This window comes from Nycticebus coucang, chromosome 8, assembly GCF_027406575.1.
Source record: "Nycticebus coucang isolate mNycCou1 chromosome 8, mNycCou1.pri, whole genome shotgun sequence".
Classification (NCBI taxonomy): domain Eukaryota; kingdom Metazoa; phylum Chordata; class Mammalia; order Primates; family Lorisidae; genus Nycticebus; species Nycticebus coucang.
In genome coordinates this window covers 92,918,381-92,945,986 of record NC_069787.1, presented here as the reverse complement: position 1 = coordinate 92,945,986, position 27,606 = coordinate 92,918,381, and the positions used below count along the sequence as shown (strand labels likewise).

Genomic DNA, 27,606 nt, shown 5'->3' with positions numbered 1-27,606 from the left:
AACCCGCCAGCCTCTATGTATGTGGCCAGCGCCCTACCCATTGAGCTACGCGCACTGCCTGCTAAGCAAGTTTTAATGTGTTTATTAGTCAATTGTAGTATGTTTTCTTTGGAGAAATCGTGTCCCCACAAAAAGCGTGTACATGATTGTTCATAGCAGCATTATTTGCAATAACAAAAAGGTAGAAATAACTGGGGCAGCGTCTGTGGCTCAGTGGGTAGGGCACCGGCCCCATATACCGAGGGTAGTGGGTTCAAACCTGGGCCTGGCCAAACTGCAACAACAACAACAAAAATAGCTGGGCATTGTGGCAGGCGCCTGTAGTCCCAGCTACTCGAGAGACCAAGGCAAGAGAATTGCCTAAGCCCAGGAGTTGGAGGTTGCTATGTGACGCCACGGCACTCTACTGAGGGTGATAAAGTGAGACTCTGTCTCTACAAAAAAAATAATAATAAAATAAAATATCAAAAGAAGCCATCAAACTGTTTTTCAAGGTAGTTGTACCATTTTATATTCAACTACTAGGAACAGGAATGTAAGAGACTTTTAGTTTTTTTGTTTTTGTTTTTTCTGGAAATAGAGTCTCCTCCTAACTCCTAGCCTAGAGTGCAGTGATGTCATCAGTCACAGCTTTAACTTTAAACTTCTGGGCTCAAATTATCCTCCTGCCTCAGTCTCTTGAGTAACTGTTTTTTTTTTTGTTTGTTTGTTTGTTTTTTGTTTTCTTAAGTTAAAAATTTCTTAATTTTTTATTCCTGGTGCCACTACCACAAGTAACTGGGTTAACAGGTACATGCCACCACATCCAGCTAATTTTTTTTTTTTATTTTTGGCTGGGGCTGGGCTTGAACCCGCCACCTCCGGCATATGGGACCGGCGCCCTACCCGTTGAGCCACAGGCACCGCCCCATCCAGCTAATTTTTAATTCTTCATAGAGAGAGTCTTGCTATGTTGCTCAGGATAGTCTTTAACTTCTGTCCTTAAGTGATCTTCCTGCCTTGGCCTTTCAAAGTGCTGGGATTACCGGCGTGAACCACCATGGCCATCTTATTGTGCCCATTTTTATTTATTTATGATTCTTTGGGGATTATTTTTTTTAATTATTAAATCATAGCTGTGTACATTAATGCAATCATGGGGCACCATACACTGGTTTTATAGACCATTTGACATATTTTCATCACACTGGTTAACACAGCCTTCCTGGCATTTTCTTAGATAGTGTGTTAAGACATTTATATTCTACATTTAGTAAGTTTCACATGTACCCTTGTAAGATGCACCGTAGGTGTGATCCCACCACTCTCCCTCCACACATCCTTCCCTATCCCCTCCCCTCCCTCTCCCCCTTCCCCATATTCTTAGGTTATAATTGGGTTATAACTTTCATATGAAAGCCATAAATTAGTTTCATAGTAGTTGTGCCCATTTTGAGATTTTATTTATTTTTTTTTGAGATTTTATTTTTTTTTTAGAGACAGAGTGAGTCTTAGTTTGTTGCCCTCAGTAGAGTGCTGTGCCATCACAGCTCACAGCAACCTCCAGCTTTTGGGCTTAGGGGATTCTCTTGCCTCAGCCTCCTAAGTAGTTGAGACTATAGGTACCTGCCACAATACTGAGCTGGTTTTCTATTTTTGGTAGAGACGGGATCTCACTCTTGCTCAGGCTGATCTTGAGTTGAGCTCAGGCAATCCACCCACTTTGGTCTCTCAGAGTCCTAGGATTATAGGCATGAGCCACAGGGCCCTACCAAATGCTTTATAAATAAAAGTACATTTAGCTACAATTTCCCATTTTTATGTATAGGAACTTTATGGGCAGCTTTGGTACACCCTGTAGTGAGTTCTGAAATGAGATAATGTAAGTCCTGCATCTTTTTCTTCAAAATTATTTTAGCCATTCTAGGTTTTTTGCATTCCCATATAAATTATAAAATGAGTTGTCATCTTTTTTAAAAGTCTGCTATGATTTTAATTGTAATTTCCCAAATCTATTAATCAGTTTGAGAACTGCCATCTTAACAATATTAAGTTTTCTATTCTGGAACACATTACATCTTTCCATTTATTTAGGTCTGGCTTTGTTTTTGTTTTTTGGTTTTGTTTTTTTTTTTTTTTGAGACAGAGTCTCAAGCTGTCGCCCTGGATAGAGTGCTGTGGCGTCACAGCTCACAGCAACCTCCAACTCCTGGGCTTAAGCGATTCTCTTGCCTCAGCTCCCAAGTAGCTGGGACTACAGGCGCCTGCCACAATGCCGGGCTATATTTTGGCTGTAGTTTTCAATGTTGTTTGGCAGGCCCAGGCTGGATTCACACCTGCCAGCTCTGGTGTATGCAGCTGGTGCCCTAGCTACAGGCACCAAGCCTGGTCTGGCTTTTTTTTTTTTTTTTTTATCCCATTACCTCGAAATGGTTGCTTTTGACAGTTTTACCCTATTTTACACCTGTTCTTTTATAGAGGGAAATCACTCCTCTAATTTATGCCTACATCTCCAAACGTCAATCAGTAGTATTTTTTGGCCTTAATAACAGCCTTATGCTTCTAGTACTTTATTTACTTTGATCATATATGAATTTAGAGACGAAGTCTTTTTGTATTACCCAGGCTGGAGTGCAGTTGCTATACACAGGCACAATTACTGTACTCTACAGCCTTGAACTCCTGGGTTCAAGTGATCCTCCCACCTTAATCTCCTGAGTTACTGAGACTACTGGTCTGCACCAATACACACAGCTTCTATCTCAACTTAAAAATTTTCTTGGCTCGGGCGGCGCCTGTGGCTCAGTCGGTAAGGCGCCGGCCCCATGTACCGAGGGTGGCGGGTTCGGGCCCAGCCCCGGCCAAACTGCAACCAAAAAACGGCCGGGCGTTGTGGCGGGTGCCTGTGGTCCCAGCTGCTCGGGAGGCTGAGGCAGGAGAATCGCTTAGGCCCAGGAGTTGGAGGTTGCTGTGAGCTGGGTGAGGCCACGGCACTCTACCGAGGGCCGTAAAGTGAGACTCTGTCTCTACAAAAAAAAAAAAAAAAAATTTTTTTCTTGGCTCAGGTGGCACCTGTAGCTCAAGCAGCTAAGGTACTAGCCACATACAGCAGAGCTGGTGGGTTCGAATACAGCCTGGGCCTGTCAAACAATAACAACTACAAGCAAAAAATAGCCGGGCATTGTGGTGGGCGCCTGTAGTCCCAGCTATTTGGGAGGCTGAGGCAAGAGAATTGCTTAAGCCCAAGAGTTTTGCAGTTGCTGTGAGTTGTAACGGCATGGCATTCTACTGAGGGTGACATAATAAGACTGTATCAAATACATAAAATATATAAAAATACATATATATGTATTTTTTTTTCTTGGCTGAAAGCAGTGGCTTACACCTATAATCCTAGCCCTCTGGGAGCCCAGGGTAGCTGGATTGCTTAGCTCAGGAGGCCCAGAGCAGCCTGAGCAAGAGCGAGACCAGACCCCATCTGTAAAAATAGCTGGGTGTTATGGCAGGCGCCTGTAGTCCCAGCTACCTGGAGGCAGAGGCAAGAGGATTGCTTGAGCCCAAGAGTTTGAGGTTGCTGTGTGCTAGGATGCCCTGGCACTCTACCAAGGGTAGAATGAGACTCTTGTCTCAAAAAAAATTTTTTTTTTTCTTAAAAGGCAGTAGCTTGGTTTCAAGTTTTTTAGCCGGGCGTTGTGGCGGGCGCCTGTAGTCCCAGCTACTCGGGAGGCTGAGGCAAGAGAATCGCTTGGGCCCAGGAGTTGGAGGTTGCTGTGAGCTGGGTGAGGCCACGGCACTCTATGGAGGGCCACAAAGTGAGACTCTGTCTCTACAAAAAAAAAAAAAAAAAAAGGCAGTAGCTTGATATGACTTCGTTTTATTGTACTAGCTGTAGCACTTTATAGAAACTTGACTCTAATGCAGGTGGAAACAGTGGTACCTTGTAACTTTTGTTTCCTTTTTCTGTTGTAAGGGTCTCCAACTGAATTCCTTGAAGAGAAAATGGCCTACAAGGAATATCAAAATAGCCAAAACTGGCCAGAAAATACAAACTTCTGTTTCCAGCCTGAGCAATTGGTCAATCCTATCCAGACTGGTAAGTGCTGGCTTTCCGGTCACTGCCGAATTGAGCTGTGACATAAACATGAAAAACTATGACCCCTACTCAGATAGAACATTTTAGCCCAAACATAGTTCTGTGGCACAACCAAGGTATAATCATTTCCCCTGAGCATTCATTTGACCCTTTCTTTTCCCCATTTATCGTTTTGTCTGAGACATTTAATGTCCTCTAGTTCTCTGTTCTTTAAAACCTGTTTTGAATAAAAATTATGTGAAGTTCATATACATTAAAGACTAAAGATCAATAGACCATAGATCCTTAATTCTTGTAGAAGGAATTATTATAGTAATAATAGCACCATTTGAGGAGTACCTACTTTCTGCTAGGAACAGTGCCAGAGCCATTATCTTTGTTTCTTATCTAACTCTGCCATATATATACATATTGACAGAAGAGAATACTGACTCTTAGCCAATTTCTATCTGTAGTTGCCCAGGGCCAGAGTTAATATAATCGAAGGAATAAATTGCACAAAGTCCTTAAAGGAATAACATTGCTCCATCTCTGTCAGCCAAGTTGAGAGCTCGAGTTACTTCTTTCCACTCATATATGGCTTCTTTGTTGCTATATTGTTGGTTCCAAATAACCTAGTCCTTGAAGTTCTGTACCATTCTTTAATTATTAGCTTTACTCGATACGTGGTTATTAAATAAAAAGCTGTGTTGAGATATACTTCACATACCATACAATATACCCATTTAAAGTATACCATTCAGTAGAATTTAGTATATTCACAGATATATACAGTTATCACCAGAGTCAATTTTAGAACACTTTTATCTCTCTGTTCTCTTTATATGTCACCCCTTATCTTCCTATCTAGCCTATCCCATAGCAACCACTAACCTGTTTTTTGTCTGTATAAATTTGCTTATTCTGGACATTTCATATAAATGAGATCATGTTACACAGAATGGTCATAAAAATTCATGTGCAAAATGAACACACGAACTTTATGGACACCCTGTGTATCGTTTCTGTGACTGGCTTTTTTCACTTAGCATAATGTTTTCAAGATTATGCATGTTTTGGCATGTACTAGTACTTCATTTTTTTCTTATGGATACATAATATTACATTGGATGGATATACCACATTTTCTTTATCATACCATCAGTTGATGGACATTGAGTGTTTCCTTCTTTTTTGGCTATTGTGAATAATGCTGTTGTAAACATTGGGTACAAGTTTTTCGATATATCTTCTCATTTCTCTTGGGCATATACCTAATTGGTAATTGCCACATGTTTAATCATTTGAGGAACTACTGCACTGTTCGAAAGTAACTATCATTTTACATTTTCACTAGTAACGTGTGAGGTTTACAGTTCTCCACTTCCTCACCAACATTTGTTTTCTCCTCTTTTCAAACATTATAGCCATATTGTGCACAGTGACTCATACCTGTAATCACAAAATGTCAGATAAAAAAAAAATCAAAATTAGGCTGAGCACAGTACCTCACATCCATAATCCCAGCTCTTGGGAAGGCCAGAGTAGGAGGATCACTTGAGGCCAGGAGTTCAAGACCAGCTTGAGCAACATAAACAGACTTTGTCTCTACAAAAAATGAAAAAACTAGCTGGCTGTGGTGGCACACTCTGTAGTCCCAGCTGTTCAGGAGGCTGAGGCAGGAAGAATTCCTGGGGTCAGGAATTTGAGGTTCTAGTAAGCTCTAATGCCACCCTTATATTCTACCCCAGGCAACAAACTGAGACCCTGCCTCAATAATTGATTAATCTATTAATTAATTACAATTATAACCAATCTACATATGAAATGCTATCAGGGTGTGATATTGATTTGTGTTTTCCTGGTGTTGAATGATGTAGAATATCTTTTCATCTTTTTGTGTGCTTATTGGCCATTTATATATGTTATTTAGATAAATGTAAATTTAGAGACTTTGTATATTTTTTATTTATTTATTTATTTATTTTAATTTTTTTTGCAGTTTTTGGCTGGGGCTGGGTTTGAACCTGCCACCTCTGGCATATGGGGCCGGTGCCCTACTCCTTTGAGCCACAGGTGCTGCCCAAGACTTTGTGTATTTTTTAATTGGGTCATTTGTACTTTTGTTATGCTGTGAGAATTTTTGATTTGGTCTGCATACTGGGTCCTTGTCAGGTCTATGACTTACAAATATTTTTCTCCCACTTTGTGAGTTGTCTTCTAACCTTTTTTTTTTTTGACAGTCTCACTCTGTTGCCCTCGCTAGAGTGCTGTGGTATCACAGCTCATAGCAACCTCCAGCTCTTGGGCTTAGGCGATTCTCTTGCTTCAGCCTCCGAGTAGCTGGGACTACTGGCGCCCGCCACCACACCCGGCTATTTTTTGTTGCAGTTGTCACTGCTGTTTTAGCTGGCCCAGTCCAGGTTCAAATCCACCGCCCTCGTTATTTGGGGCTGGCGCCCTACCCCCTGAGCCATAGGCATCACCCACAATGAGCATTTTCTTTGAGCATAATGTCAGCACTCAAAAAGTTTCAGATTTTGAAACATTTTGGGTTTCGATTTTGGATTTTAGATTCTGTATGCTCAACCTATACTACTGTGTTCATTTTACTAAGTTTTGCAGTTGGAAAATGTATTTTTCTTTGTTCTTCTTTTTCAAGATTGTTTTAGCTATTTTGGGTCCTTTGTAATTCCACAGTAATTTTTTTTTTTTTTTTTTTTTGACTGGAGTGAGTGACACTTTATCACATAGGCTAGAATGCAGTGGTGTTATTACAGCTCACTGTAGCCTCAGACTCGTGGGGTTCAAGCAGTCTTCCTATGTCAGCTTCTCGAGTAGCTGAGACTACAGGCATGTGCCTCTGTGCCCAGCTAATTTTTTCTATTTTTAGTAGAGAAGGGACCTCACTGCTACTCAGGCTGGTCTCAAATTCTTGACCTCCAGGATTCTTCTGCCTTAGCCTCCCTGAGTGCAGGGATTGTACGTATGAGCTACCACACCTGGTCTCTACGTTAATTTTAGAAGCAGCTTGTCAGTTTTTATTTCTTTCAAGAATGTCTTGTAATTTTCACAGTGTAAGTTTTACTCCTCCTTTGTTAGTTTTAAATATTTAATTTTTTTGATGCTATAAATGGAATTGATTGTTGATTTCATTTTCAGATTATTCATTGCATGTGTACAGAAATATAATTGATTTTTGTTTATTGATCTTATATCTCTCAATCTTTTTGAACTGACTTACTAATTCTAATCATTTTTAAGTGGACTTAGATTTTTCTATATTAAGGTCTTGTTATCTGCAGATACAGTTTTACTTGTTTCTTTTCCAATTTGGATATCTTTTTCTTTCCTAATGCCCTGGCTAGGACCGTCATTGCTATATGAATAGAAATGGAGAGAGGGCTCAGGCAGTGGCTCATGCCTATAATCCTAACTCTTTCAGAGGCAGATTGGGGGAAGATTGCTTTAGGTCAAAAGTTTGAGACAAGCCTGAGCAAAAGCAAGACCCCATCTCTATGTAAAATAGAAAAATCAGCCAGGGACAATGGCATGTGCTTGTACTTAACAGTCCTGGCTACTCTGGAGGCTGAGACAGGATCACTTGAGCCCAGGAGTATGAGGTTGCAGTAAGTTGTGACCACACCACTACACTAGACCAGGGATAGAGTGAGACCCTGTTTGGGAAAAAAAGATAAAGTTTGTGAATTTTATTTAAAAATTTGAAAGAATGAGGAGAGGTTTAGAGAGTTGGAGATAAAAATTTGGATGTCATTAACCTATTGATGGAATTTTAAACTGTGAAATTAGATGAGCGGGTATGAAGATAGGAAAAAAAGGCCCTCTCCTCTTCTCTTAACTAGTCAACTCTTCAGTTCTTACCTTAAGTAATATATCAAGAAAAGATCTTCTTTAACTTGAACCAAAATGTATCCTTCTGCTAAATGTTCCCATCCCTGACCTTATATGTTTTTGAGTTTTTAGAGCACACTGGGTCTGCCAATAAAAAATTAATGACTACATGACAGAACTCTGTAGAAATCATCTATTTTTGTATGCAATTTAGCAGTCTCCCATACTTAGTATAAACCATGTAGCACTTATCTGATGCTTTAAGTGTCCTATTTTTCTTCAAGGAATATCTGAAAGGCAGAGCAAGCAACAGCTACCCTAAACCATACTGGAGAGAATGAGTGTTTATAATCGCTCTTGTGTTCTATCTCCCCTGCTTTTTTTTCCTTTTTTTCCTTTTTTTTAGAGACAATGTCTTATTTTCTCACCCTAGGTAGAGTGCCATGGCCGTCACAGCTCACAGCAACCTCCAACTACTGGGCTTTGGTGATTCTCTTGCCTCAGCCTCCTGAGTAACTGGGACTACAGGTGCCCACCACAACGCCCAGCTATTTTTTTGTTGCAGTTTGGCTGGGGCCGGGTTCCAACCCACCACCCTCCGTATATGGGGCTGGTGCCCTACCCACTGAGCCAGAGGCACCTGCCTCCCCTGCTTTTCTAAGGAAGCATAAGGGCCTCAGTACTTGATCGGTTTTGTCTTCTGCTCTTTCACACTCCTCAAATCCTGAATTTTTATTTTAGGGACAGAGTCTCACTTTGTCGCCCTTGGTAGAGTGTCATGGCATCACAGCTCACAGCAACCTCCAGCTCCTGGGCATGGGCGATTCTCTTGCCTCAGCCCCACAAGCAGCTGGGACCACAGGCACCCGCCACTACGCCCAGCCATCTTTTGATGCAGTTTGGCCAAGGCCGGGTTCAAACCCGCCACCCTTGGTATATGGGGCTGGTGCCCTACTCACTGAGTCACAGGCACCACCCAAAATCCTGAACTTTTTTTTATAGAAAGAGTAGTATACTGCCTCAGAACCAAGGAAACTAACTTTATCTCAAGGTCTGATCTTTTTTGCGGCTCTGGCAACGGAAGTTCATTAAAGAGTGGTGCGTTAGTGTCATTAAGGAACAGAGTTACAAATGCTTATTCTCAGGCCCAGCAATCTATTTTGTTCGTTTTTTTTTTTTTGTTTGTAGTTAGAGAGAAGTCTCAGTATGTTGCACAGGCTGATCTCAAACTCCTGGGTTCAAGCCAGCTTCTGGCCTTGGCCTCCCAAGGTGCTGGGATTATAGGTGTTAGCCACCACTTCTGGCAAGTGAATATTAATTGATTCCCTTCCATGTGCAATCACATATGGTCTCAACTTATTTAAGTTGCTACTGACAACATATATGTATCTAATCATTATCATCATAGGATAATAAGAAATGTTAGGCTGGGCATGGTTGCTCATGACTGTAATTCTAGCACTCTGGGAGGCTGAGACGGGTGGATTGCTTATATCAGGAGTTCGAGACCAGCCTGAGCAATAGTGAGACCCTGGGCTCGGCGCCCGTAGCACAGTGGTTAGGGTACCAGCCACATACACTGAGTATGGCGGGTTCAAACCTATCTGGGCCAGCTAAACAACTGCAACAAAAAAATAGCCGGGCATTGTGGCGGGTGCCTGTAGTCCCAGCTACTTGGGAGGCTGAGGCAAGAGAATCACTTATCACTTAAGCCCAAGAGTTTGAGGTTGCTGTGAGCTGTGATGCCTCAGCACTCTGCTGAGGGCGACATAGTAAGACTCTGTCTCAAAAAACAAAACAAAACTATGGCTTGGCACCTGTGACATACTGGTTATGGCACTAGCCACATGCACACGAAGGTGGCAGGTTCAAACCCAGCCTGGGACGGCTAAACAGCAATGGCAGCTGCAACCAAAAATGGCCGGGTGTTGTGGCAGCCGCCTGTAGTCCCAGCTGCTTGGGAGGCTAAGAAAAGAGAATCACTTAGGCCCAAGGGTTTGAAGTTGCTGTGGGCTGTGATGCCATGGCACTCTACCCAGGGTGACAGCTTGAGAAGCTGTCTCAAAAAAAAAAAAAAAAAAAAAAAACTAGCTAGGTGTTGTGGCAGGCACCTGTCATCCCAGCTACTCAGGAGGCTAAGGCAAGAGGACAACTTGAACCCAGGAGTTGGAGGTTGCTGTGAGCTATGATGTGAAGGTACTCTCCCGAGGGCAACAAAGTGAGACTGTCTCAAAAAAAAAAAAAAAAAAAAAGAAATGTTAATCCTTCTACGTATATTCACTGGAAATGAATTTTGTATTTCTTCTTTATTTTAGATCCCTTTAAGATGCACCATGATGATGGCCTGGAAGAAGATTTCTTTCTCTCCAGGGAAATAGCCGATGCTTCAACATTTATAGGACAAAATGATCCACTGAAAGATAGTTATGGTATGGCTTCTCCAACTATACATTTATTATGTAGGGAAGGAAAAAAAGTTTTTCTTTCTATCCATCTTAGGTTTATTGGCTGGGAGCCCCCATAAAAAAAGATAGAAGAAAAAAACAAACTGAAGTTTAACATGTGTATTTCATATATACATAGGAGGTACCTAGGAAGTGAGGAATTCTCAAAATGGTTTAAAACAGCTTCTATGCAAAAAGCTTCAACAAGGAATGGTAAAAGATTTCTGAGAAGCAACCAAAAGGAAAGGATTTTGTGTCTCTAGGGGATACAATTTGTGGGAGGCACATAAATGGTAGATGAAGGCTAGTTAGTAAAATTTGTTATATATTCCTATGGTGCCATCAGTAGGCTTCAGTTCAAAATAATATGCCAAAGTGGCATATGTTGTTTTGTTATTGTTATTTTTTTGTTTAGCAGGCCCTGGCTGGGTTTGAACCAGCCATTCCTGGTGCTGGGGCCAGCGCTCTAACCATCAAGCCGTAGGTACCCAAGAGTGGCATAGTTTGGGGTGGTGTAGTCTGGCCTTCTACAGTTCCTTAACTCCAATCCATGTGCCTTTCATCCATTACTTTTGAGGTTAACTCCTAGGCAAAGTCAGATTTAGGGGCTTTGGCTATGATAACACTCACGATTAATCAAAGGAGAGAATTAGTTCATAGTTGGGCTGTTCAGGGACTGCTGATTGTCCTCTCATAGGACTTTGAATCTGTAACCTAGAGCCAAATTCTGTCCACATTTTATTAGCTCATAACCTTGGGCAAGTTACTTCTTCCCTTAAGCTGGTTATCTATAAAACCAAACCAGCACTGGGCGGCGCCTGTGGCTCAGTGAGTAGGGCGCTGGCCCCACATGCCGAAGGTGGCGGGTTCAAACCCAGCCCCTGCCAAACTGCAACAAAAAAAAAAACAAAAAAAACCAAACCAGCACTAATTCCTAACTTAAGGATGTAGTGGGTAAAACAGTTTAATGTCAAGTACATAGTAAACATTAAACAGATCTTAGGTATCAATAAATACTAGTATCTCCATTTCTGGTTTTGTGTAACTTTGAACATGAATATGGCCAGAGGCGCCTATCATTAATAAATCCCACTTACAACAATGTTGTATTTGTAAACATCTTGGCTAATGATATGTTTGGTTTGGTTTGGTTTTTTGGAGACAAGAGTCTCACTTTGTCACCCTGGGTAGAATACCATGGCACCACAGCTTACAGCAATTTCAAATTCTTGGACTTGAGCAATTCTCAGGCCTCAGCCTCCCGAGTAGCTTGGGAGTACAGGTATATGCCACTACACCCAGTGACATGGGGTCTCATCCTTGCTCAGGCTGGTCTTGAACCCCTGAGCTCAAGTAATCCACCCACCTTATCCCACCAGGGTGTTAGGATTACTGGTGTGAGCCACCATGCCCACCTTGGTTTGATTTTATGAGACAGTCTCTCACTCTGTTGCCCTAGCTAGAGTGCAAAGGCACCATTCTGACTCACTACAGCCTCCAACTCCTGGGTTCAAATGGTCCTCCTGCCTCAGCCTCCCAAGTATCTAGGACTACAGGAACCTGCCACAATGACAGGCTGATTATTCTATTTTTGGTAGAAACATCATCTGGCTCTTGCTCAGGCAGGTCTGGAAATCCAAAACTCAAGGGATCCTCCCACCTCAGTCTCCTCCGAGAATGCTAGAATTATTGGCATCAGCCACCATGTCCAGCCTCAAGATACTTTTTTTATTTTTTGTTCTGATCCTATTTTTACTGTCTAATATGCAAAATCTGTTTGAATCAGACTGATCTCATAATTCCAGAAACGTTCACATCCTTGTTGGGATCATTATGCTTTTCTTTACTCAGTGTTCTTTATTTTTGAAATTGTCTACCATTGGGTGGCGCCTGTGGCTCAAGGGGTAGAGTGCCAGTCCCATATGCCGGAGGTGGCGGGTTCAAACCCAGCCCCGGCCAAACCCCCCCCCCCCCAAAAAAAAAAAAAAAAAAGAAATTGTCTACCATCTCCTTTATTTCTGTCTTGCTTTTCCCCTAAAGCATTCTATAATTATTCTCATCATGGTTGTTTTTGAAATGCTATAGCACTTAGTCCATATATGTTTACCTTACCACTCCAGCTAAATTGTAATCATTTCAGTGGCAGGGATCCTGGAATTTAAATCCCCTATTGTGTCCGGCATAGGATGGCATAATAATCCTCTTAAATTTGTCTATTTTTTAATATGCAAGGTATTTCATATGTCCTCTAATGTTGGAAAAAGAGGTAATAATCTTATTTTACGGAAGAAATGAAGGCTCATAATTCCTCACTGGACACTGTAGTACATGGGTTGTCGTGTTGGAGCTAGAGCTCAATCTTTGTTATGTTGAATCTTTATAATACCTTTTAGAAGGTAGCCAATAAATGTTGATTAGTGGTGCTGCCAGGATATATTGATACTATACCTCCTGTTAACCATTAGCCAAAACCTGAAGAATGTCAGCAGTGTTTCCTTTAAAACTTTTGTGCATTGTTTTTATTGTTGGTTAGGTCTGTGTGTTCATGTCATATATGCAGCTGACTAAATATCAAATGCCTTTTTTAAAATGTTGACCAACTTTTAAAAATGTGTGTGTTTGTGTTCTAATATTAGGTATGTCTCCTTATGACACATTTGCTCCTGCAGCTGTTGTACCTCAAGAGTGGTCTGTGGCAGCCCCAAGTACTCTACACTCAGAATCCTTTGTTTCCCCAGAGGTCATCATAGAACCTCTGCACCCAACTGCAGGTAAATTAGTAGAAACCTCCTTTATCAATTAATGGTTGGACCATCAATAATCAATCAGACATATTTTTGATAGTAAATCATCAGACATATTTTTTAACAGCTTATAACAGATACAAGTAAACATTTCAGAAATGTCACAAATGTTTTTAAGCTTATATTAGTGATATTATATCTGGGGGAATGAAATTATAGGTGAGACATAACACTTAGGGTTAATGTGCAAAGAAAATTCTTTTTGAATTCAGTGCAGATTTAGAATCTGTGGTTTTGTTTTTTTTTTAATGTTAGGAAGGATGACTGGCCTGGTGTTCAGGTGACCAGGTTCTGTTTCTAATACTAATTCCCTATGTGTGTTATCTTTTTAAGTCTATGTTTTCTCTCCTTTGCCTTTTCTACTACTTGTCTTCCCAGTATCTTATATCTTAATTCTTTCAAGTGTTGGAACTATCAAAAGTAGGCAGAATATGGGCGGTACCTGTGGCTCAGTGAGTAGGCTGCCCGCCCCATATACCGAGGGTGGCAGATTCGAACCCAGCCCTGGCCAAACTGCAACAAAAAATAGTCCCAGCTACTTGGGAGACTGAGGTAAGAGAATCACCTAAGCCCAAGAGCTGGAAGTTGCTGTGAGCTGTGATGCCACGGTACTCTACCAAGGGTGACGAAGTGAAACTCTGTCTCTAAAAAATAAAAAAAAAGTAGGCAGAATACATTAGCTTGATACCTTCTTAATTATGTTTAAGGTCCTATGGTCACAAAAGCCAAATACTACTTTGCCCTCAGAAGATAAGTTTTGAGTACAGAAGTATGAGTAAATTTGTTTTTCCCTTTAGAGCTAGCCAAGGACATAGAAATGGCATTAGAAGAAGAGAGGCCACCAACAAAAGCATTGGAAATGATGGGACAGACGACTACTATCATGGGACCATCTAGAGAAACAGAGATGGCCCTGATCAAAGACATGGCACCAGCCACAGAAACAAAGGTGGTATTGGCTGAAGATATCAGACTACCCACCAAATCAGATGTGGCACTGGACAAGGACATCCTCCCATCCAACAAATCCGATATGGCCCTAGTCAAGGATGTAGTACTTCCCGTAGAAACAAAGGTAGCCTCAGTTAAGGGTGCGGTATGGCCCATAGAAACAGATGTGTCTTTGACCAAGGATGTGGTACTGCCCACAGAAACAGAGGTAGCTCCATCCAATGATGTGTTACTCTTCAAAGAAACAGAGAGTGCACCACCTATAAAAATGGATTTGGCCTCATCTGAGGACATGATTCCACCCAAAGAAAGAGAGTTAGCCTCAGCCAAGGGTATGGTATCACACTCAGAAACTGAGGTTTTACTGGCTAAGAACATTGTATCACCCACAGAAATACTCTCAGCTGAGGAGGTGGCCTTGTCCCCAGAAACAGAGTTGGCCCTGACCAGGAGCATGGCACTGCCCCAAGAAACCAAAGTGTTCTTGACCAAGGATGCAGCACTATCCCTAGAAGCAGAGGTGGCCCCAGTCAAGGACATAGCTCAACTCCCAGAAACAGAAATGACCGTGGGCAAGGATGTGACTCTGTCCCCAGAAAAAGAGTTAGCCTCATTTAAGGACATGGCCCAACCCCCCAAAATAGAAAGTGCTCTGGGCATAGATGTGACTGTACCACCAGAAACAGAAGTGGCCCCCACCAAGGACACGTGTCTTCCTCGAGAAACAGGAGCATCCCTTACAAAGGACCCAGTCCCACCCCAAGAAACAGAGATAGTCCTAGCTAAGGAAATGGCTCTGCCCCTTGGAACAGAGGTGACCCTGGCCAACAGTATGACTCCAGCCAAGAATATTGCATCACTCTCAGAAACAGAGGTGGCACCAGTTCCAATTAAAGACACAGAAATTGCACAGACACAAGGAAGTAAGGATTCCCATTTGGAATCTCTCCAGGATGAGGAACAGACCGCTGCACCTACCTTCATGAATTTACCAGGTATGGGTTTATGCTTACTCTCAGTATTTCTGTCTACCAAGGTGTAGTCTCCAAAAGACTAAGGGCAGACATCATGTGAGGTCCAATAGAGATAGTCATACTGTACTTTGCAAGTTTTTTCATACTTTTGTCCTAGATAACAAGTTCTCACCTGTAGTCCCAGCTACTCGGGAGGCTGAGGCAAGAGAATCGCTTAAGCTCAGGAGTTGGAGGTTGCTGTGAGCCGTGTGATGCCATGGCACTCTACCGAGGGCCATAAAGTGAGACTCTGTCTCTACAAAAAAAAAAAAAAAAAAAAAAAACAAGTTCTTACCTTTCCCCTCCTCTAATCTCTGACACTTTGTCCATCCTCATTCTCTGCTGATCTTCCTGGGTTTTTTCCAGATAATTGAAGAAATAAATAAAATAAAACACCCGCAGACCACCTTAGCTACCCAGCTACTTGGATCAGTATCTATAGTCTGCCTTCTCCCCTGTTTTTTTTTTTAAGTAATCTGTTCCTGCTCATAATAAAGGCCAACCTCTCCTCTCATTTTGTACTAGATTCTATTTCCTCTTTCCTGCTCAGGTATATTGCTCCAGACATTTTCCCCTTGGCAATGGATCATTCTCGCCAACTTACAAACATTTGTTATTTTTCCCATCTTAAAAAAAAAAAAAAAAAAACACTCCCAAAAACTTTACCTTCCAACTACCATTCTACTTCTCTGCTTCCCCTTCTGGTAGAATTCCTCAAAAATGATTCGCATATCCAGTTTCTGAAAGGTAGAAAAATAGCTGAAATAGAGATAATCTATGTGTGGTTTTTACTGTTACCTTTAGAACCAGTCACTGCCATGGGCCAAAAGTACAACTTGACAACAGATGAGTCTGTTTTAGAAAAACTAGAGCAAAAGAAACCATTCAACTGTCAGCCTTCTGAACTTTCTTCAGACACCTCAGGTAAGTTAGGAAAACTCTGAAGCAGTTTAAACTAGGAGCAATGTAGTGGTAATGATATACATTGTTTCTAGTTCCCTGGTTCTATGGTGGTAATCAGGAGTATAGTTTATGAAGTCAGTTTTATTTCTTAGACAGATTTCACGATGTTTAAACAGAAAGTTTGTTAATATATTTAAAAATTACCGCTATGTCAACTCAGGACACCTAAATTTTGGTCTAGTTCAGCTGTTCACTATTCTATGCTGTATGGTCCTCAGTTTATCAGCTCTGAGATGAATAAATTGGTCAAATGTTCTGTAAAACCTTGGTAGTTACATGTATTTCATGACCCAAGAGCATTGCATTGCCTGAAAACCTGTTAGAAATGCAGAATCTTCTGTAATCCCAGCTACTCGGGAGGCTGAGGCAAGAGAATGACTTAGGCCCAGGAGTTGGAGGTTGCTGTGAGCTGTGTGAGGCCACGGTACTCTACCGAGGGTCATAAAGTGAGACTGTCTCTACAAAAAAAAAAAAAGAAATGCAGAATCTTGGGCTACACCTCAGACTTTCAGAATTATAACCTTTATTTTAACAAGATCCCCAGATAATTTATATATACAGTAAACTTTGAGAGGTATTGTACTAAGGTACTTTCCAGGTTAAAGTTGAATTATTTGGTGAATTTTAAGATTATATGTTTTGATAAGCTAGAAAATAATGCATTTGGTTATCAACTTGTTAATTTTCCTTAACTATGATTGAAATGTAAATTCCTTGAGGACAGGGGCCATGATTTATTTCACTAAGAATTCCTAGTGGTTTGCAAATTGTCTGATACAAAATACAGGCTAAATAAATATTTGTGTTGTTTTAATGAGTCAGCATATTATCAAGTGCTTATTGTATACAAAATATCCCATGCTAAGGTACATAGATATTTAAGGTACTGGTCCTTACCCTTGAACTACTCATAACCTGGATGGAGATAGAAATTCCCAGGCATGAACTCTGAAACCAAAGGTTTACATGGTAATTAATAAAATAGTATAAGAGGTAGCACCACATACTGCTAATTAATTGCCAAATTGAATGTTATAAATATTTTGGGATGTTGCAGCCTAGCAATTTTTTGAGAGAAGCAATAATTAACCTGAGATACTAAATAAAGGGCATAGTGTCTCATGCCTGTAATCCTAGCCCTTTTGGAGGATCACTTGAGGCCAGGAGTCTGAGACCAGTGTAATCAATAAAGTGGGATGCTGTCTCTACAAAAAAAAGAAAGAAAAGAATTAGCTGGGTATGGAGGTGCTCATCTGTAGTCCCAATTACTCTGGGGGCTAAAACAGGGTGCCCCCAGGAGGGTCACACGAGCCCAGGAATTTGAGGTTGCAGTGGGCTATGACAATGCTACTACACTCTAGCTGAGGCAACAGACTGAGACCCTGTCTCAAAAAAACAAACCAAAAAAAAAAAAGGGTAGGATTTTGAGGACATTGAAGGGTAAGGACAAAAAAAGTACTACTTAGCTATTTTTATATTCTTTGAAATCAATTCATTTGGTCAGCTTGACAGGAGCTGGCATAGACTTGCTCTTACTGAGACTCTTTCCAGGATCCTGGATCCATATTGTATTGACTTGGAGGCAGGAGATTGGACCAGATAACTCTATTGAAATTTTTCCAAAGGTGCTTATCCTAATTGTTGAAATTCATTAACCTACTTAATACTATGTATATTTCTCTTTTGGTAGGTACATGTGGGAGTCCATCATTGAAATTTAATACATTTGTCTTTCAAAGTCAGGTGCTCTCATTCTATAACAGAAAGATGAGAATTTTTCTCTGGCCAAAATACTAGTTCATTATTTTTTTGTTTTTGTTTTTTCTTTGTAAGTAGCATAAGTCTGTCCTTCTGGTCAAGTTCTCAGAATTGATCTGGTTAGTTTATAAGTATTAGTATAATTTTGGTGATAAACTCTTAGAATTATAAATTTCGTCCAAAATTATATATATTTAATTTAAACAGTTAATGTCACCAAAAAGAGACAAGCACTAATAATGACAAATATAAATCAGATGAGATTTATAGGCAGTATTTATTATAGCGTTTAGAAGATGTGAAATACTTCAGTTTTTAAATTGAATCCTACTTCTGAAATGAAATATTTCAAATATTTTGTGAATGTATTTGAAAAAAATCTTCACCTCAAATGATGATCTCTGTTAAATGTTGCTGACTCCAATTAAGTGTGAGAAGTGTTTTAGAAAAAACTGTTTTCTTAAATTATAGATTTTACATAGATTGGTGAAAATAGACTACTTACATGAGTCATTAAATAGTTTTTTTTTTTTTTTTTTAAGAAACAATAACAAGGAGTTTCTGTTTGGAATTTTAGCCAACTTCATGTATTGCGGTACCCCTTCCACACAAGCCAAACAAGTTTGCAGACCCAGGGACCACAGGTCAACCCAACTTAAGCCTGCCAGGGTCCCTCCTGAGCTATTGGGAGGCTCTCCTCCACAGAAGATTCTTGATCCCAGGTTGGGTTGCTGCTCTTCATCTGAGTTAGGTTGGGTCTCTGGTTCATCTTCCTGTGTTGAGCCTGGGAACCAAAGGAAAAGTGTTCACGCTGACTCACTTGAAACCCAGAGGGATCTTGGCAGGGAGGCCTGGGATGTACAGAGCATACCAATGATGATGAAGAAAAAGAAGAAGAAACCAAAGCAAAAGAGATATTTTCAACCCCGAGCTGGAGGACCTTGGGATGATGACTGTGCAGATGAGCCTAAAGGTCATCCCTCTGCAGCTGACACAGCAAAGTCAAGTGTTCTGCTCAGCCAGTCTCCCACTATCGGCACAGAATGTAGACTTGTACCCAGAGAAAACCTAAAAAGGGGATGTATAGTTGACTCTAGAGCAGGCAAACAGGTAGCTGAGAACTTTGTCTCAGAGGGTCTTAGAGTTTCTTTGTGTCCTTCAGAAAAACCTCCAAAAAGTATAATAAATTCTCAGCCCAAGCTCAGAGTAGAGGAAGAAAGCAAAGGCAGCAAGTCAATACTACAGATCCCAGACAAGAAATTGCTGAAGGGAGATGAATATAAACCACAGCCCAAACCCCTCATGGAGACTCCTGTGGAGAAAAGCCAGGCAATAGGCTCTCTCAATCTGAAAGGACCCCTGACAGAATTTTCTGCACACAAAGTAGAAACTCCTTTGGCTATCAGACCCAAAGAGGATTGCTCTCCTATCTCAGACCAAGAGGTTAAGGATGGAGTTTTAAAACCCACTGCAGCAAAAGAACAGCCTAATCTGATACCCACTTTGACAACAAGTAATCTGTTAGAAAGTAGCCTAAAAGAAGGGAATGATGAAAGTAAAATGACTATACTGCAGAACGTCAAACAGAAAGAGTCTCCCGAAGCAGCTGAAGAGAGTAAAGTACTAAAAGGGGAAGCTTTTCCCAAGCAAAGTCAAGAGATCAGCACGTTTGCTTCTGAGCAGCTGCAGGGCCAGATGTCAGTGCAGGTCCCTGGGCTAGAGAACGAAGCATTTAAGAGAGTGGCAGATGATGGCAAAAGCAGGAAGGGAAGGGGAAGTTCTGGGAAAGTGAAAGCAAATTCTGGGAAGGCAAGAGCAAAATCTGAGCTGCCATTTGTTCTGGATAGCCAGAAGGACGGAAGGGCCGTTCTTATACCGAGTGAGCCAATCCCTAAAACTGGAGGAATGACTACTCAGGAGAAGAGTGAGAAGCTGGGGCTGGATTCTTCAAAGCATCCAGGAACAATAGCTGATCTCACTGTGGTGATGGGAGAGCTTAAGGTGACAACTCACCCTAAAGAATCAAATACCTCGCAGCCATTAATGCCTTTGGGAAATGGGTCAGGCATGACTCAGACTTCTGATGTTTGGACAGAAAGAGAAGCTGTAGTCAAAGATAGGGGTGTCAGTAACCAGAGCAAGGAAGGAAAGTGTCCTTGGATGGATCATGAGGCAGCTTCCTGGATTTCTGAAAAGCCTAAAAAGAAAGGCAATGAAGGCAAAACCAAAAAATTTAAAAATAATTATTCCACACAGCCTACTAGAGTGGAGAGGAAGGAAGAAATCCTAGACCTACCTTTTGTAGGGAAGGATGGAAATGCTGTTAGTATCCCCCATAAAAATAGGGATTTAGGACTCATTTCCCCCCAAATGCATTATCCTTTGTTCTCACATACATCAGATACACTCACATCGGAAGTAGTTGACAGAAAGGGTGGAGATGTTGAGGCTCATTCTTTTGAGCTTGAAACTCTTGGGGAGAACAAAACAGACCCAATCAAGGCTTCTGTTATCGAAATGGCTGCCAAGGTGACAGATGTGAACTGCCAAGACCAAATCCAGGGGGCTGAATTTGTTCCTTTAGTATTGTCTGAGGAGAATAAGACAGATGCAGCCAAGGGATATGCCGCAGTGGCTGAGAAACCAAAGAAAAGGAGTAATGATGGAAAAAGTAAAAAGGTTAAAAATAGTTCTCCAGAGAAGCACATTCTGGAGAATAAGATAGATGCAACAAAAATACATGTTCCTATGGAAACCACAGGGGACCACAAAGTTGGAGCAATGGGCTATGTGGACGAAAATAGAAATATTACATTTACCTGTCCCAGAACACTGTCAGAACCGATAAATAAGTCAGTTTCTCTAGAGGCTCTGGAATCAGCAGCCTGTGAAAAACTGTCTGCTCCTACTTCTCAAGTAGTAAAGGAAATTGATTTCTTTCCAGATACCTTGGCAAAAAGTGGGCAAGGGATCGCCCCAGCCCAGATGCCCAAATTATTAGTGGTAGATAACTACAACAAAGATGGAGTCTCAGGTCAAGAAAGCCCCAAAGCTTCCTCTGTTGTTGTGCATTCTGCAAACACAGGAGTTGTTCTACCTTTTACAGCAGCCATAGAAACAGTTAGCGGTCAGGGAGATCATTGTACTAAGAATAAAGGTGAGCTTGCTGATTCTCTGAAAAATGAAGCAGGGATCAATGAAGGGCATGTGGTAGGGGAATCTGAGTCAGTGCATAGTGGTGCATCCAAGCCTTCAAAAGAGAAAATCACAGAGCTAGCAAAAGGGCACCTTCTTCCTGGAGTGCTAGTAGAGAACCAGAGCCTCTCAGGAGAGGTCAGAGGCCCAGAAGCAGATAGGGGTAAAGCCCCAGCATATCCAGTGAACAAAGAGAAAGACACTGAGGAAGGTTCTGCTCCACTTCAAATTCCTGACTTATTGACAGACAAAGTGCAAAAGCTCAGTTTCTATGAGGACCAAAATGCTGAGGAGAAAGATTCCAAGGGCCCAGATAGTTTGAATAAAGAAGGGGATGTAACTCTTTTACCTCCAAAAAATGAAAAGGATAACTTGACAGAAATTAATCTGGCTTGTAAAATCACAAAATTGGAATGTGCTTCCTTGTCGACTTCAGAACTCCAGTCAGATAGTAAAGTTGAAGCTCCTCGTTCAGGAGTGGTAGATAAGTTGGTCATGACTACTTCGAAAGGTCTTCAACTTCCTGGACTCAGTGATAGGGTCTTGGAGGCACCTCAGAAAATGACAGAAAAATCAGAATCAAAGACACTGAGAGAAGGGAAGAAGGAAGATAAAAGCAGAATGGCAGAACCAATGAAAGGCTATATGAGACCTACCAAGTCCCGAGGACTTACTCCACTTTTTCCAAAGTCTACAATCCAAGAACGAGAGAGATCCAAGCAGTTGAAGTCCAGTGGTATGAACCTGCCATGGGTGAATGTGTGTGCTTGTGGTTTTGAGTCAGCGTCACCCAAAAGGCAAAAAGCTTGTGTTTTAGTTCCATCTGGACTCTAATCATCCTTGTTAATAATAGGTTTGTTGGCATGAAAATTGATAACTGCTACTTACGTGTTTTCTACAGCCAAGGCATGCATTGTATCTAGCTTGAGGAGGCTGGTGACGTGGTTGCATGTCTTTTTGCCTAGCACTGAACCTTGAGTTTTAGGAGAAGTTGAATTTAAATCAATGAACTGTTAGCAGAAGGCCTGTCATCATCCACTACTTTTAGTTTTTAAAAATTGTTCCTCCTGTATGTAAAGATCACAGCCAAACTTTAATTATTATTTGGTATAAGTACTCAACAGGAAAAAAGAAAACATTTTATATCCAGCAGGGTGTTTGAGACCTTTTTCTCTATATGTATGTAGCTTATGCTGCTGGGACTAAATATCCAAATTGCATGATAGCTAGCACCTGTAGTCCCAGCTGCTGGGGAGGATGAGGTGGGAGGATCGCTTGAGCCCAGGAATTGGAGGCTGCTGTGAGCTATGATGATGCCACTGCACTCTAGCCTGGACAACAGAGCTAGATCCTGTCTCTTAAAAATATATATGTAGGTGGTGCCTGTGGCTCAAAGGGGTGGGGTGCCGGCCCCATATGCCGGAGGTGGTGGGTTCGGGCCCAGCCCCGGCAAAAAAAAAAAAAAAAAAAAAAAAAAATATATATATATATATATATATATGTATGTATATATGTATATATATCTGTAGGGCGGCTCCTGTGGCTCAGCGAGTAGGGTGCTGGCCCCATATACCGAGGTGGCAGGTTCAAACCCAGCCCCGGCCAAACTGCAACAACAACAAAAAAAATTGCCGGGCATTGTGGCAGGCACTTGTGGTCCCAGCTACTGGGAGGAGGCTGAGGCAGGAGAATTACCTAAACCCAAGAGCTGGAGGTTGCTGTGAGCTGTGATGCTACAGCACTCTACCGAGGGTGACAAGGTGAGACTCTGTCTCTAAAAAAAATATATATATATATATAATATAATATGTAATATATATATATATATATATAGATATATATATAGGCCGGGCACCTTGGCTCACGCCTGTAATCCTAGCACTTGGGAGACCCAGGTGGGTGGATTGCCTGAGCTCATGAGTTCGAGACCAGCCTGAGCAAAATCAAGACCCCCATCTCTAAAAATAGCCAGGCATTGTGGTGGGTGCCTATAGTCCCAGCTATGTGGGAGGCTGAGGCAAGAGAATTGCTTGAGTCCTAGAGTTGGAGGTTGCTGTGAGCTATGGCACCACGGCACTCACCAAGGGTGACAAAGTGAGACTCTGTCTCAAAAAAAAAAAAAAAAGTATGGATATACAGATTGCTTTTAGATGAAATGAGAGCAATTTGTCTATGAGGAAATGGTAGCCTCTGACCAGCATTAATAGGCATAGACTTTATTTGTTTTCTAGTAGGAAAACAATACTGCAGTGATGTAACCACATTCTTTGACTAGTTTATTGTTTATAGCCATTGGCCCACAGTTACATGTGGGTTAGAGTTTGGGGCCAATCCATGAAACTTTCCTTTGTTGGGTTCCTCATAATTTAATCCTTTTTGGCTCTCATTCAACAAGTAAGTAGAATGAGATTCAGAAGATGATTCCTTTAAGATTTAGAAATGGTAGCCTTTTTATCCCCCCCCAAATATATACATTTAATCATGGCTTCCCTGGAAAATGTTTCCTTGTGTTTTCATAGCCTACAAATGACTGTTTCTCAATCACTATTTCCCAACTTGCATGACACAGCTCTAATTCCAAAAAACCACCAATTGGTCTTAGTAGACAGGCTTTTAGAAGGGCTTCCTCATGAGATTTTGTTCTGCATGGTATGGACTTGTTCTTTTATGTAAAGCTTATACTGTGCATGAATCTGTACCAAATAAGGAATATTTGCTGTGTGAGTAACAAATGCTAAACATTGTTTAAGTGATTCTCATCTTTCTTCTGTTAGCTACCCTATTACCAAGGCAGAAAATGAAGTAGTACATAGAGGGCTTGCTAGCAGTCTATCCATTCCTTTAGTTTGGGTTTGTAAGCTAGTTCTTTAGCTTCAGCAGTGATCCAAAGGTTAGCATGTAAATTTTGTGAAATCCTACTGATCTCTTTTTGCTCACTATTTCCGAAGAAATGCAGAAAAAGGATTTATTCTCCTTGAGGAAGCAAAGCAGGTGCTGCAGAGATTTTGGGGCCCTGTCTTTGTCAGACCAGGCTCAGAGATCGTGTATTAGAGTTGGTCTTGCAGAGTGACTAAGTGGAGGTGAAGGATTTTGGACAAAATTTACTGTGTGTGCTCTAAATTCTATCATATCTGTTTCCTAAGGACTATGTATTTTTTTTAATAGTTAATTTTTTTTACTAATTTTTGTATAAGTTAATAAAGTCAATTAATTGTATTAATTTTTGTATAAATTAATACTTACAGTAAAACGTAAATCAGCCTCCCTGCATCAACCCCCTTCCAATTTTCCCTCTCCAGAGGCAGGCAATGTTAACAGCATCCTTATATATCCTTCCAGAATTTATGTATAAATAGCAATGGTCTATGTATTTCCTGATTTCATATAAGTGAGACATATACATACCTACTGATGTATGTCTTGCTTTTTAAACTTCATTTTTAAAGAGATCTTTACAAATCAGTACAAAGAAAGGGCACTCATTCATTTTTATTAGCTATGTAGTATTTCTTTGTTGAAGGGCATTAAGGTATTTTTTTTCCTGGTTTTCTTTCTATTAGAAATAAGATGCACTCAATGAATCCCCAACAATAAAAAAAAAAAAAAAAAAAGAAATAAGATGCAGGGCCGGGCATGGTGGCTCATGCCTGTAATTCTACCACTTGGGAGGCCGAGGCCGGCAGATTGCCTTGAGCTCACAGGTTCAAGGCCAGCCTGAGCCAGAGCAAAACATTGTCTCTAGAAATAGCCAGGCATTGTGGGGGTGCCTGTAGTCCCAGCTTCTCGAGAGGCTGAGGGAAGGGGATCACTTGAGCCCAAGAGTTTGAGGTTGCTATGAGCTGTGATGCCATGGCACTCTACCAAGGGCTATAAGTGAGACTCTTGTCTCAAAAAAAGAGAGAAAGAGAAGGAAGGAAAGGAAGGAAGAAGATGCATATACCAGGGAATACTTTTCAGCCTTAAAAATAGATAGAGGCTTAACATCTTTTGTTTTAACCTGGATGGAGTTGGAGAAATTCTACTTAGTAAAGTATTACAAGAATGGAAAAGCAAGAAACTGGTTTACTCAATATTAATATGAAACCAGTAGATAAACAAATAGAAACCCACACATGAGAAAAACACAAATAACTCAAGTGCAGGGGGTGGGGAGGGAAGGGGATTAGTGTGCTCTCACCTAACAGGCGCAATGCAAGGGTATATGGCACACCTCCTGGGTGAGGGCACAACTACAACTTGGACTCTACCTAACAAATGCAAACAATGTAACCTAATCATCTGTATCCTCATATTAATCTGAAATTTTAAGAAAAGGACAAAAAAGAAAAGAAAAGAAGATGTATGGGCAGCGCCTGTGGCTCAGCGAGTAGGGCGCCGGCCCCACATGCCGAGGGTGGCGGGTTCAAACCCAGCCCCGGTCAAACTGCAACAACAAAAAAAAATAGCCGGGCGTTGTGGCGGGCGCCTGTAGTCCCAGCTACTAGGGAGGCTGAGGCAAGAGAATCGCGGAAGCCCAGGAGTTAGAGGTTGCTGTGAGCCGTGTGACGCCACGGCACTCTACCCGAGGGCGGTACAGTGAGACTCTGTCTCTACAGAAAAAAAAAAAAAAAAAAAAAAAAGAAAAGAAGATGTATAAACTATCCTTGTAATTACAGAATGTCATACTCATGTAAGTATATGTGTATAGTAAAAAGGGGCTCCAGAGCCCTAGGATCTCTGCTGAAAAGAATATGTTTGTAATTTTAGTAGGTGTTGCCAGATTGCTCCCTATAGAGTCACAGAAATGTACTCGAGTTACATTCCTACCCTTAGCATGAATGAGTGCCTATTGCCTTCCTATATATTATCAAGCTTGTAAAAGCCATCCCCACTCTGAGTTTATAAAAATATTTTCTCATCTATTAATTTTTAGCTTTTAGCATTTTGAATCTGTGGTCAGTCTTCCATTTGCCCATTTTTGGGTTTTTGGTTTTGGTTTTTTGTATGTTTCGTTTATAAGGTATGAAATAGGGTTACTTTGTCATCCCACCATCTGTCCTCCACTGTATATATTTTGTCGTGCTCTAAATTCCTGTATATATTTGATATGTTTCTGGACTTTTCTTGCCTGATCCATTGATCTTTCCATTCAGGCTTTAGTAACGCAATTTAGCCTAATACTATATTTTAATATCTAATTGAGCTACCCCCACCTCTTGCATTATTACTCTTTTTTCAGAGTTGTTCTGACTGTTCTTGCTTGTTTATGGTTAATATAAATTTGAGGTATGGTGTGTATTGTTTTGTAAAAGAAAAAATAACACAGGCTTAGCACCTGTAGCACAGTAGTTATGGCGCGAGGCTGGAGGTTTCGAACTGGCTCGGGCCAACTAAAACAACAATATCAACTGCAACAAAAGATAGCTGGGGCGGGCGCCTGTAGTCTCAGCTACTTGGAAAGCTGAGGCAAGAGAATCACTTAAGCCCAAGAGTTTGAGGTTGCTGTGAGCTGTGACGCTACTGCACTCTACTGAGGGCGACATAGTGGGACTCTGTCTCAAAAAAAAAAGAAAAAAGAATTCAAATATTTTTCTTTGTGTCAGTTTGTAGATTATCCTAGGGAAAGCTGATGTCTTTTCCTGTTGAGTTTTCTCTTCAGTAACATTATATGCCTTTCACATGTTCAAGTAGTTAGCCTGCCTTTGGTATGTATCTTTGTTCCTCACTTCAGGTCATTCATGTTTATTACCCTACCCCTAGATTGCCTCTGATTCTTACATACTTTATTCTCATTTGTCCTGCAGTCGTGTGTTACCCATTGCTTTTAATGTTTGAGTAGTAAAGATATTATTAGGGATGTTAATAAAAATAATAGCATCTACCATTTGTTGAGTGAATATTATTTGCCTTATTATTATAGATAGATAAATCATACACAGTACACAATGCTATGAAAGATTCTCTCCATTTTTCAGGTGAGTAAAAGGAGGCCCTCAAGGTTATGGCCACATAGCTGATAAAGCAGAGCTAAAATTTGAATCCAAGTCTATGTGATTCTAAGGCGCAGGCTTTGCTTATTCATGCCTCAAAAGAAGCTTTCAGAAGTTTTAGGCACTTAAGAAAAAGATGCAGGTTGACAATTAATAAATATATATATACAACACACATATGTACACACACTACAACCTGCATAGTTGATCACTTCCCTACATTGACCTCTTCCTTAAGTTGACCTAATTTTAATTTTCATAAACCAGACATGCACCACATGTAGCTATCAGTATCGTAGACCCGGTTCCTTATATTGACCAGTTTGTGGTCAGCTTACAGAGGCTTTTGTGTGTGCACGTGTATGCACATATATGTATATGTGTGTGTTTATATACACACACACACACCCAAGTAAGCACTTTATAGCTGGAGAAATAAAGATAACATCATGAGGACATAAATTACAAGTCAAAGGTTAATTTAGGATTAGAATCTAGGCCTTTTAACTCTGTCTAGCATGTTTTTCTCCAGAGTCTGTCAGTATTTGATTTATTCATGTGTTCTTAACACTCAGCATAGAGCTTTACATATACATGATGCCTAAT

General features: G+C 40.9%; 1 protein-coding gene across 25 annotated transcripts in view; it reads left to right on the top strand.

Annotated features, from left to right (window-relative positions):
• The window catches only part of MAP4 (microtubule associated protein 4), a 206,821-nt gene that overhangs the window by 123,730 nt on the left and 55,485 nt on the right, over positions 1 to 27,606 (top strand). For 13 of the 25 annotated variants that reach the window (XM_053600474.1, XM_053600481.1, XM_053600477.1 and 10 more), the window contains exons 4-9: positions 3,950 to 4,072; positions 10,219 to 10,332; positions 12,984 to 13,118; positions 13,949 to 15,097; positions 15,920 to 16,039; positions 18,414 to 21,767. In XM_053600474.1, the coding sequence (XP_053456449.1) occupies positions 3,950 to 4,072; positions 10,219 to 10,332; positions 12,984 to 13,118; positions 13,949 to 15,097; positions 15,920 to 16,039; positions 18,414 to 21,767 (4,995 nt within the window). The remainder of the gene's footprint in view (positions 1 to 3,949; positions 4,073 to 10,218; positions 10,333 to 12,983; positions 13,119 to 13,948; positions 15,098 to 15,919; positions 16,040 to 18,413; positions 21,768 to 27,606) is intronic. The other 12 variants (XM_053600484.1, XM_053600493.1, XM_053600492.1 and 9 more) reach the window with 1 other exon arrangement.